This window comes from Monodelphis domestica, chromosome 3 (genome assembly GCF_027887165.1).
Source record: "Monodelphis domestica isolate mMonDom1 chromosome 3, mMonDom1.pri, whole genome shotgun sequence".
Lineage (NCBI taxonomy): Eukaryota > Metazoa > Chordata > Mammalia > Didelphimorphia > Didelphidae > Monodelphis > Monodelphis domestica.
The window spans coordinates 3150921-3162520 of record NC_077229.1 but is presented as its reverse complement, the minus strand read 5'-3'; the positions used below and the strand labels follow the sequence as shown (position 1 = coordinate 3162520).

General features: G+C 46.5%; 1 protein-coding gene across 3 annotated transcripts in view; it reads left to right on the top strand.

Annotated features, from left to right (window-relative positions):
• The first annotated feature begins 305 nt into the window (after positions 1 to 305).
• LOC100617521 (zinc finger protein 420-like) overlaps positions 306 to 11600 on the top strand; it is a 31309-nt gene continuing 20014 nt past the window's right edge. The window contains exons 1-2 of one of the 3 annotated variants that reach the window (XM_007490167.3): positions 306 to 2590; positions 4201 to 4323. In XM_007490167.3, coding sequence (XP_007490229.2) covers positions 4219 to 4323 — 105 coding nt within the window. In that variant the 5' untranslated portion in view covers positions 306 to 2590; positions 4201 to 4218. Of the gene's footprint in view, positions 2591 to 4200; positions 4324 to 11600 lie in introns of those variants that run through there. The other 2 variants (XM_056821251.1, XM_056821252.1) reach the window with 2 other exon arrangements.

Below are 11600 nucleotides of genomic sequence, written 5' to 3'. Positions count from 1 at the left end.
GCGTTGGGAGGGAAGGGCGCCTCTTCCCGTATCCAACACCCCGTTTATCGTAGCGTCGAGATGAGACTCGAACTCAGGACACTATGAAAGGACTCGAACCAAGATTTGGTAGAAACTGAAACTAGCGGGTAGGGTTGGGAGGGGTAGCGGGAGGGGTGAATGGGATGGCATTCGCTTCCTCGGTTTCCCGGCTGGGCCCCTGCTGGAGAGACAGAACCGCGGTACCGCCAAGTCCACACTCAGAAACAGGTCTGGAGTTCAGCCGAGTCGCGGGCAAGCCCTCACCCCGGAACGGGATGGACCCGTGACGCTTAGGACAGGTGTGTCGTATAAACCCCGACCAGGAGCACAGTGTGCCACCCTTTGCCTGTATGCGTTTCACAGGGTTTTCCTCCAGCCTTAAAGTATGCCACGCTCTCTCATTCACTCACACACTCAAGCCCAGAACCCCGCAGTTTCGGTTTCAAAAAAAGCCAATAGGGGTCCTGGAGGCTTACCTGCTCGGCGTAGGTCTCCTGCTCTCTGTCTGTGGTTCCTGGACTCCCTGGGGACGAGCCCCCATATGTTAGGGTCCGTTTAGGGGCCAAGGAACAGAACAGACGCTGCAATCGGCACAGAGAGGTGGTTTATTGTAACCCACTTCACAGGCGCAGGGAGGAGCCCAAAGGGAGTTCCTCCTCGAAGCAATTTTAAGGCAGGCTTATATACCCTTGGGGCTGACCAGGGGTCAATATGGTTATGGCACAGGGTGGAGGGGTCAAGGTGGTTACCACACGGGGTGGGGAGGTCAAGGTGTTCATCACGTAGGGTTCGTTGCTTTAGAGGGGGCGCTTATCTACACCAGGTACGTTGGCCTAGTTCCCTTTCACCTGTAGTAGATGACAGGAGAAGGTCGGTCAGTCCTTAACTACAGTTGCAAGACAAGTCTGTGGCTATCATTGGAGGAGCCACATCAGCTCTGTCTGTCAGATAGGGACCCTGTTGGAGCTCTACAACTCCCCACAGGTGGGTGATAATGATTCTGATGCCTTCTAAATGTTTATAAGGCCACCCCATCTTAGGAGAGGGTGCATGGACCTTCCACTGAGCAGCATCCAAATTGTGCACAGAGAATAGAATTCATCATCTAGCTGTATGAAAGACTGAGGTAAAAAAGGACTAAGGGTTGAGAGAGTACCTACTATGTGCCAGGCATGCTGACAAGCATTCTTAAAAATATTTCATTTCATTATCAAAGCAACCTTGTAAAGTAGGTATTAACATTCCCAAAGGAAGCACACAGAAATTAAGTGAGATGCCCATAACAGAAACAATTAGTGTCAAAGATCAGGTTTGAAGTCCGATTATCGTGATTCTAGATTTCAGGCTCTCTCCACAGCACCCACCCTGGGGTGGGGGTGGGGGCAGGAGAGACCCATAGAGGACATCCAGTAGGGAGGGGAATGGGCTCCTTGTTCACGAAGGAGAGGAAGAAGAACCAGTCCTGCAGGTGGCAGGAGAACTGCAAATGATGAAAGCTGAGAGAAGGCCGGACATCTGGGAGAGGAACAAGGATGACACCAGTGTGAAGAGCTTCCGGGAAGGCAGGGCGGAGGAGCATTTGGAACAGCCCATTTCATTCCCGCGCAGTTTGGTCCCAGGACTCTGGAGGGAGGCATTTCCGGGAAGGACTTCGGGCGCCCTGTGGGAGAGGGCTCAGAGGAAGGCCGTGAACAAGGTGGAAATGAGCTTCGCAGGACGGCAAGCTCTGCCCAATGGCTCGCTTTCCCGAGCGGAAGGAGGCCCGGAGTGGCGGCAGGGAATACAAACAAGTTTAGACGGTTTCCCAGAGGGCGGGAAGAACGTTTAAGAAGGAGAGTGTGAGAGGAGCGCCCCGGAGGCGCCCTGGCTGCGAGGAGCCGCTGAGGCCGGGAAGAGGAGAGCTGCGGGACAAAAGCTCCCGGGGCGGGGCGAGAGGAGAGCCACCCGGCCCGACGGCTGGTCTCTAGGGAGCCGCTGCAGAGCAGTGAGCGAGCGGAAGTGGCCCAGGAAGTTGGGGGGCATCCAGGCAGCATCAGAGAACTGGGCCTGCACTGGGCCACCGACAGGCCGCCGTCGGGAGACATCGGAGCGCTCTGCCTTCCGGGGGACAAGAGAAAGCGCGGCAGCGTGGGTGGAGGTGGCGGAAGGGCAGCTGCCGGCAGCCCCGGATGAATCTATTCCTGGACGGACACTCAGAAGGGAGCTCAAGGGCTGATGGGGAAGAAGAGAAGGGACCCAGTCCGGGAAGACAGACTCGGGACGCCGGGAGCCCGGAGCGCCCTACAGTGAGCGGGCGAGCACAGGCTCCAGTGGCCCGTGGACCAACGGGGAGCGGCGGGAGCGGGAGGATGCGGAGGAACGAAGGAGAGAATCCGGGGCATGAAGTGAGCTCTGCTGGGGGGAGGGGAAAGGAGGAAGGACCAGCCTGAAACAGGCGGCGCAGAGGCCTCCGGGAAACCGGAAGTGAAGATCGTACCCTATCTCCTGTCCACCTACGCTTCCAAAGCTTTTCCCGCCGCGGCTCCGACCTCGGCTGTGTTACTCCCTCCGCCCCGCGACTCCAGCCTCGGTAATGAGTGGGGAGGGCGGGCGGGGAGAGCCGGACTGAGTTCGATCCGCCCTTTTACGAGTCCCTCTGGGGCAGACACCTCCCGCCTGTATCCCACCGCGTCCTGGATCCCCCCAAACCGGGAGCCCCTCCCCTCCCCCCCCGCGTCCTGGGACTCTGAAGTTGGGCGGGGCTGGCTGGGGCCGGAGCGGAGCGGGACGGGCTGCACCGGGGTGCGAGTTTCCTGCGGGGTACAGTGTATCCCGGGGCTGCTCTGGTGTCTGAAGAGTCTGCTGTGGCCTCCGGCTTCCTCTTCCAGATCTTCTTTTCTGCTGAGACCTCCGGCCTGGAGGGGGTGTCTGGGGATGGGGAATGAGCCAGTCCTGGATGCAGTTTTACCTCCCCCAGTCAGGACCCAGGAGTCCTGTCTCCCAGTCTCTGGCCCCAGACCCCCGAGCTCCTGCTCCCCCGCCCCTTGGGCAGCCTCAGCTTCAGTCACCCCAAGAAGGCTCTATTCAGGCAATAAGGAGCAGAGAGAGGGTGGAGAGTGAAGAGGAGTTCAGGAGGGCTTCCTGGAGGAGGCGAGATTGTACTTTGCACAATAGGGAAGCCAGAGAGGGCAGTGGTCAGAGCTGGGGAGGGAGAGCCTGTGAGCCGCCCCTGAGGGACAGCCAGAGAAGAGGCTCCAGGCCAGGAGCAGGAGGTGCTGTTCATGGACCCCCAGGAGGCTGGTGTGTCCTGGGGCCTTTAGGGCTGGGAGTGCCCTAGAGCACCATGGATGATTTGATGGGGTCAGGCAGGAGCCAGAGGAAAATCTGAGGGGCTGGAGGTTGTCCAGAAGGGTGAAGAGAGCCCTGGAGGCAGGGATGTGGGGCTGAGGGAGGAGGAGGGTCTTCCCCACCAGGAGGACTGCCCTCTGGGAAGAGGAGCCCAGAGGAGAGTGCCAGGCCTGCATGGGGAGGGCCTGGGTTCCAGGCTCTTGGTGGCTCCCCCTTTTGTCTTTGAACCCCAGGCAGGCCCCCTGGAAGGGCTTCCTGCCTGGAGGGTCTCCCTCTGGAGGCTGGCTGGGCCCCTTGAAGTTACCCTTCCCCAGGCTTCCTTGCTCCCCCTTCTGGTAGAGGCCTCAGACCCCTTCTGTGCTAGGGGGCTTTGGGCTCTGCCTGGGCCCCTCTCTTGGAGGATCCCAAAACCCTGCTGCCTCTTGGTGGTCTGGGAGGAGGGTAGAAGGAAGGGGACAGAAGAGGAGGAATAGAAGAAAGGGCTCAGCTGTCCCTTCAGACCCTCTTCACTTCCCAAACCGCCCCCCCTCTGCTGGTAGCAGGTTTTCCTCTGAGGACAGGCCTGGCCCTGGGTGACTCCTGTAGCCCTTCACCCTGTGGAGATGACTAGTATAACATTAGGAAAATTTCTTTCTCTACTTCTTTCCCATATTCCTCTCCTTTACTCTAGTCTATTCCTATCTCTATTTTAATTAAACTAAATTGTTCATTGTTAAAAGCTGCTAGAACTTTTCTTTCCTCTGGCTTGAAGGGATGACATTAATTTGCTCCTCTACTATATTCTTGTTAAAACTGAAATGATTAAAAGCTTCTCCCTTATTCTGTCAAAAACTCCTCATTTAACCCTGACAGAGACGAAGCCTGGAAAAGATGGAGGAGCTTCACCAGAGGGACTCATTGGGGTTACTTTGCTGCCTCTACAGGGAGCCTGGAGTCCCAGGGAAAACCTTGGAGAGGGACAGACTCCCAGCCCAGGTCAGTGCATTCCAGCCCCAGATGGGAGCCCCCCTCAGCCAGGGAGGCCCTTCCCTGGCTCTGACACAAGATAAGCTGGAAAGCTGCTACCTCCTTTCTGCTGGGCCATGTCTGTCCCCATATCCAAGGCAGAAGGAATAGCCCTTCCCGACTCTCTTCTCCCCTTTGGGAGTGATTTCTTGGCCCATGGGCAGCTCAGACCCCAAGAGCTCCCCCCAGGCAGTGCCTCCCATGTTGGATTTCTCCCTGGGCACAAATGAGGGCTGAGGATGACCATTGATTCCCTCTTCTTCCCTTTCTATTGTTTTAATAATTATAATACATTAATTTAGAGAAGGGGAAGGATCGTAATACAGAGGGAAACATAAAATTATTGAACTTATTTTAACATAAAGGGATAAAGGAAAGGGAGGAATATAAATTTCTTTTACCCACTAAATACAATTTATCTGACTTACTCTAAATTAAACCTTAAGTTATCTAAAGGCAAATCTAACAGGGACCAGTCTCTTACAAAAAGTCCGTGGTTAGCCAAAACCAAGAATCCCAGGTGAAATGTCCACAGAAGGTATTTTCCAAGTTGATGTTAGCTCTTCAATACCTGACCAGGAGAAGACTGAAGAATAACTCCTCACTACAACCAAAAGATATTCATAGGCTTGTATCTTGATAGATGAGCTTCCAGATAATTCAGCCACACCTGTCTCCTTCCTCTCCCAGGTCCAGAGTGACAGTTTTTCTAATTGTAACAAAGAATTCTAACTACACTAGGCTTAGCAAGATCCTGCTTTCATGCCTTGCAGACTTTACTTCCCATTACTGTATTCCCCCCTTTGCACAAAGCTTAAATTGTGTTGAAAACACTATTTTGGCATTTGTGCACAACTAACTTACAGATTACCTAAACTAAAATATCTACCCAAAATAACAAACAACTATACTCGACTATCTTAACTTATCTAATACTAACCAATTCTAGGGATTTTATCAAGGAAAGGAAAGAGGGGATTAAGTAACGAACAAGTACAACCTTCAAACATATGCAAAAGCACAACAACCAAATAACATCAAAAACATAATAAAATAAACACAACTTCCATGCAGACATTAAACTCATAAATACTACCCAGATCAACTAATACAGAACATTCTAATACTATTGTAATGTATAACAGCAAACTTAGAGAAAATTTTGAAAATTATAATAAACACAATATTGCATAAGTTGTACACATAAATTAAACCAAAACATTAAACTCACTTATGTAAACTACCTGTAACAATAGATAGAAGTGAGCTATTTACATAATTTTGCATATATACACATAGTACACACAATATATACATGTATGCTATACATATACACTTCATAGTTACACACGTTACAGATATACATACACTATAATACAATTAATATAAAACCCCAACTTATACACATTATGCATTTACAATTTTTTATGTTGTTTGTGTTATGTAATATATGTTGTTATGTATGTTATAATGCAAGTCAGTATCTAATCTTATCTTAATCCTATCTAACTAAATCCCTTTCATCAAAATTCTTCTTCCTACCTAAATTTCTATACCTAACCATATTTTTGTTTCATGTTTATGTTTCGTTCTGTTGTTACTTTTGCTGTTATGTTATGCTAGTGTAATGTTAGTGTTGTTATTGTTGCATGTAATATTCTTACCACTACTTCAAATCTTTCCTTCTCTTTTCATCTCATCTTGATTGAATACTACTTCTCCAACTCCACAGTAGTGATATATTTGTTTGTGTGAATAAGTTATGTTGTTTAGTGTTATATTACCCCAGTTTTAATCAATTAGTCCATTAATCCTGTGATCCTCTTCATTGCAAATTTTCCACAGTCTTTTAAATTTATAAGTTTCCAGTCTTTTAACAATGTCCATTAATTCCTGAATTCTCTTCATCTGCATTGTCCTCTTCTGCAGGAATGGTCCTCTTCTTACTGATTTTTTTGACTGCAGACTCAATTTGCCTGATGATTCTAACTTTCTACAATCTCTTCTTCATTTCCTTCTTTAATGATTTGTATATTTTCATTATTTAAACCGTGTACTAATTTAATATGTGAACAATGATATCATGAATTTCTACCCAAAACTTTTACCCAAGATGTGGAAACTTAATACAATGGTGTAAGAACCTACCCAACTCTTGTGTTGCTGATGTTTTAGCAAAATTTTTGACATAGACCATATCTCCTGGTTTGAAATCATGGAGAGAATAATCCAATGGACCAGATTGAATTAATACTCCCATATCATGTAATTCTTTGAGTCTTTGTTGTAAAGCACTTAAGTATGAAGCAAGTTGACAATCTCTTCCTAAGAGTTATGTATAGACTGTATTACAAATTTTTGCTTGTAGTGGAGCATGTCGAAAGAGCATTTCATAGGATGATATATGTAAATCTGCTCTTGGTCTTGTATGTAGGTAAAACAAAGCTATATTCATATAGTCCGGGATACACAAAGCTGGTGCAGATAAAATCTCTAAGCTTGCTTAAGGCTTGCAGATATTCAGGTTTGAGTTTCAGAGATTCTGGTTCTGTATTCCTGGTTAGGTCTGTTAAACACTTAGTTATTTTGCTATATGTAGGTATCCATTGGCTACCCAAACCAGCTGTTCCAAGAACAGCTCTGAGTTGCTTCTTGGTCTTAGGTGCACTCAGTTTCTGGATGTCAGCTATTCTTTTCTGCGTGATATTTCTGGAACCCTCTGACAACATAAAGCCAAAGTGATGCTAGGAGGATATCATCAACAAAATGTACTCTTTTACTTTCCTTGAATGTTATAGTTTTTAAGTCTCTTCAGAATTTGTGAGGACTGGCTTGGGGAATCTGTGAATCCCTGGAGCAAACAAGTCCAGGTCCACTGTGTTTTCTCCCAGGTAAAAGCAAAGATCTTTTGAGAATCCTTGTGAATTGGTATTGAGGAAAACGCTGAGCATAAATCTACCACAGTGAAATATTTTGCCTGACTTGGAATAGAAGAGATTGTAGCAGCTGGGCTTGGTACAATAGGATGTGTCTTTACCACGTAATTGTTTACAACTCTCAGATCCTGGATGAATCTTTAGATGACCATGCTATTCTGATCGAGTTTTGGCTTTTTTATTGGAAGTATAGGTGTGTTGTATCCTGAGAAGCAAGGTATTATTATCCCTTCTTGGATTAGGGACTCAATGATAGGTCTGATACCCTCTATTGCATCTTTACTTAAGGGATATTGAGGTACACAAGGAACTGGTCCTTCTTTAGTCCTCACCCTTACTGGAGTAGCTGATTTCAGTAGACCTATATCTGTGGAAGACTTTGACCATAAATCTTCCAGGATATGCTCAGGAATAGGATAGATGGAATCCAAATCATTCTCTGTACTGACTGAATCTAAGAACAGCAATGGAAAAGCTTTCAGAGATTCTTCTGGTAGATGTAGTGACATATCACTAATATCAGTACATTGGATTGTTGCTCATAATTTACACAATAAATCCCTAACAAGAAGTTCATGGAGCAGTCTAGCATACAATGAAACGCATGCTCCACAGATAAAGGACCTAAAGCAATCATTTTAGGTTGTAATTTTGCTACTCTTTATGGTTTTCCAGTTGCTCCTATAACTTCCATAGTACCAACAGCTCTACAGTTTTTAGGAAGACTTTGCAAAACTGGCTCTAGAATCCACCAAAAGATTATATATCTAATCACCAATTGTAACACATATATATGGCTCTGTACTGTTTGGAGGCTGAAATGTTTCTAATACTGGTGCTAGCACAGTAACATCAGAACAAAGCTCAGTTTTTTCCTGACCATCCAAGTTTACATCTGCTTGAATTGCATGATATTACCAGGATTTTGCATCATCAGCTTTTACACTACTCTCATTGGTTCTTATACTCTCCATCTTGGTATCATTGTTCTCATTTATAATTTCATTATTATTATTGAATTTATATTCTTCACTAATTTCCCTTATTTTACATTCATTAGAATTTTCTACTAAGTTTACATTATAATTTTCTCTTTCCCTACAATTATTTACACTAATTATATTATCCCTTGATTCAATTGATTCACTTAAATCATCAACCTCATTGTCATTATATCTATTTTCATTTATACTCAACTCATCCCGTGATTCAATTACAGGTATAACCTGGGTAAACCTTCATAATGAACAGGCACCCTTGCTCTGATTATGCTTTACAATCTGGCTATATTTAGGCCTTGCTCCAGACTTAACCTAGTCCTGCATAATGTTGAGGTTCTGAGCTTGGGGACCTTGGCAACAGGTATTTTGACACATAATTACATTATTCCACCTTGCATAATTATTATTCCATCTATTGTTATTGTTATAATTATTGCTGTTACTCGAATTATTTCCATTATGTCCTCCATATCTATTAATTTTTCTGGCAAACTGGCCTCTAAACCTGGATTCTTTAACAAAATGGCCAACCCCTATTACAGAGAAAGCAATGTTGGGGAGATAACCTGATCTCCTATCCCTCAACTTATTGTAATTACCATTAGGCTTTATTGATCTCAATGCAGCCACTGCTTTGACCTCTTTTATTTCACTTTCCTTAGCCTTTAGTTCTGCTTCCCTAAGCTTTCTTTAAGTTCTTCCATTGTTGTGTCCCTATCACCATATTTTTCTTCATTATCCTTGGTCAAGTACATTGCCTTTCGCTTAATGTCCTCCAGCTCCATTTCTTCCCTGTCAAGGTAGCTATTTTTTAAAAATAGTTTAATTTTGGGTATGGCATTTTTACAAATATCCTCCTTATATGGGAGACAGTCCCCTCTTCAAGGACATCCATATTAAGATATGTCTCGGCAGCCTCAGTGATGTGATCCAAAAATGAGGTAGGTGTTTCTGTGGGCTTTTTGTTTTATGTTTTCAAATTTTGACCAGGCATTTGGCTTTTTTGTATACTGACACATAACGTCAGTTATTGTCTGCCAAATTCCTTCATCACATCATATTGATCTTTATCATTAATGTCCGTATCAATATCTGTCCATCCAGGACACCAATAAAAGGTCTGATCTTGTCTTCTCTATGAATTTTTTATGTTCCCTTTTAGTTAGCAATTCCTTCATCAAGAGGGCAAAATCATTATAATCGGGGTTAAATAGATCTATAGCCCTCTTCATCTCTTTGATTACATGATTGGGCTCATTCACAAAAGCTGGGGGTACATTTCTTAATGGATTCCGGGTCTTCTGGGGTAAATCTTTTATGGGTCTTGATCTGGAATATTTCATACTTTGAGCTACAAGGAGATCTCTTAATGGACATATAGAGTAACCATCCCTCTAGCCTCTTCTTATTGTAACCTGTTCAGATTTTTCTTTTCACCAGTGTTTACATTATTCCCACACACACATTCCATGTTTATAACCTTATTATCTTTTATATATAGCTCCATCTGGTCCAGCTGATTTTTCATATGTATCACCATTCTTGTCTCATACCCCTGCCAATCATGCCTTGCAGCCTTTACTTCCCATTTCTATTCTAGGGATCCTGTCTTTGCTCTCTCTGCTTGCCTGGTGACACTCACACCCTCTTACTCTGCTTCTTTTCACCTGTTCCCTCTTGAGTCTGGCCTGGAGCTGAGACTAAGGGTGTCCCCTGGTCTGTGCCATCCTCAGGGAAGACATTGTCCCCTGGAGCTGATCACTGCCTTCTGTCTCAAGTCCTCGAGTCTTCCTGGGTCTCTCCAGCTCCTCCCTCTTTCCTACTTGGTAGCCCAAGTCAGCCAGTGTGGAGGAACACCCAGGTGTGTGCCTGGCACTGCTCAGCACAAAGGAAGGGAGAAGCCATTGATCATCCTCCAGGCCCCCTCCCTTCCCCCCAGTCTGACTTAAGAGACCCCTCAGCAGCCGAGTCCAAAGAAGCTCTTTGGGGGCCAGATGGAGGGAGGCTCTTAGGGTTATGGAAGATCATTGGTTCCTGAGGGGAGGATTCAGCTGGGACTTGAAGGAAGCTCCCAGGCCAGAGGCAAGAGGGAGAACCTTCCCTGCAGGGAGACAGAAAGCCCCTGGAAAGACCCAGAACTAGACCATGAAAGGTCTTGGCCAAGGATCAGCCAGGAGGCCAGTGACCCTGGGTCAGAGGAGGAGGAGGGAGGTGTGAGGGGAGAGGAAGGGGCTGGAAGGTCAGTATATACCAGTGGAGCCTGTTGTAGGAATGGTCAGGGTCCTTGCCAGTGACAGCCAGAATCAGGCAGCTGGGGAGGCCCCCCCAAAGCTCCCCTGTGGCTTTTGTATCCACTGCAGAGGGTGACCCCTCACCCCCACCCTGACTGGCCTGCTGCTGCTGAGCTCCCTGACACAGAGAGAGTTCAAGGAGTTTGGGGTGAGCCCAGGAAGGGCTTTTGCACAGAAATGGGGCCTTTTTCTCAAAGGAGGAGCTCTGAGTGTTCTTGAGCAGAACTGTTTATACCCAAGCCAGCAGCTGGGTCCATTCCTCACTGGTCTAGTCCTCTTGTTGGACAGGCTGGAGAGAAAGGGTCGAGTTTCTGGAAGGCCTGGGAGTTTTCTGTGCAAATATGGTTAGGGTGGTCCTGAGGGATGTATTAAAAAAAAGATAAAAGAGGGAAGCTTGGACTTTCAGTATGGAGAGGGGCAAAGAGAGAACTTCCTTCTCAAAGTGGGGTTCAGGGGAGACAGCAGATGTAATGGGTTGGCTCAGAGAGAGGAGAGGGAGTCTGAAGATTTTCCCCTGTCTTTCTTCCCTCCTTAGCTAAAGCTGCTCTCCCCAATTCACTCTTGTCCCTCTTGTCTCCCTTCTACTACTTCAGGCCAAAAGGTCTTCCCTTGATCTGTTCACGCACACTCAGCTTGGGGAACAGATAACTTTTAATGTTAACTCAATCAGATAATACAAAAGGAATAACAGGCAGGGAAGAATGGGAAAAGAAAAGTGAGAAAAGGGGGTCCCTTTATCTAAACCCTTTCCCCTCCCTCCTTGAGTTGTGGGGTGTGGGGCTCAGGCTGCCTGAGTCCTTTGAAAGTCAGGTTGACTCACCCCTGGGCAATAGGAGCTGGGGTAAAATCTGCTCAGGTTTCTCTTCAGAAAGTCCATTCAATTGGGAAGTGTTGGGGGGAAAGATTTCCAGTCACCAGCAGGAAAAATGGGTATCCTGCAGGAGAAAATATTTTCCCACCTTCTCTCTTTGGCTTCTCAAGACCAAGAGACCCTCACTGCTCTCCAAGCCAGAGTTTTC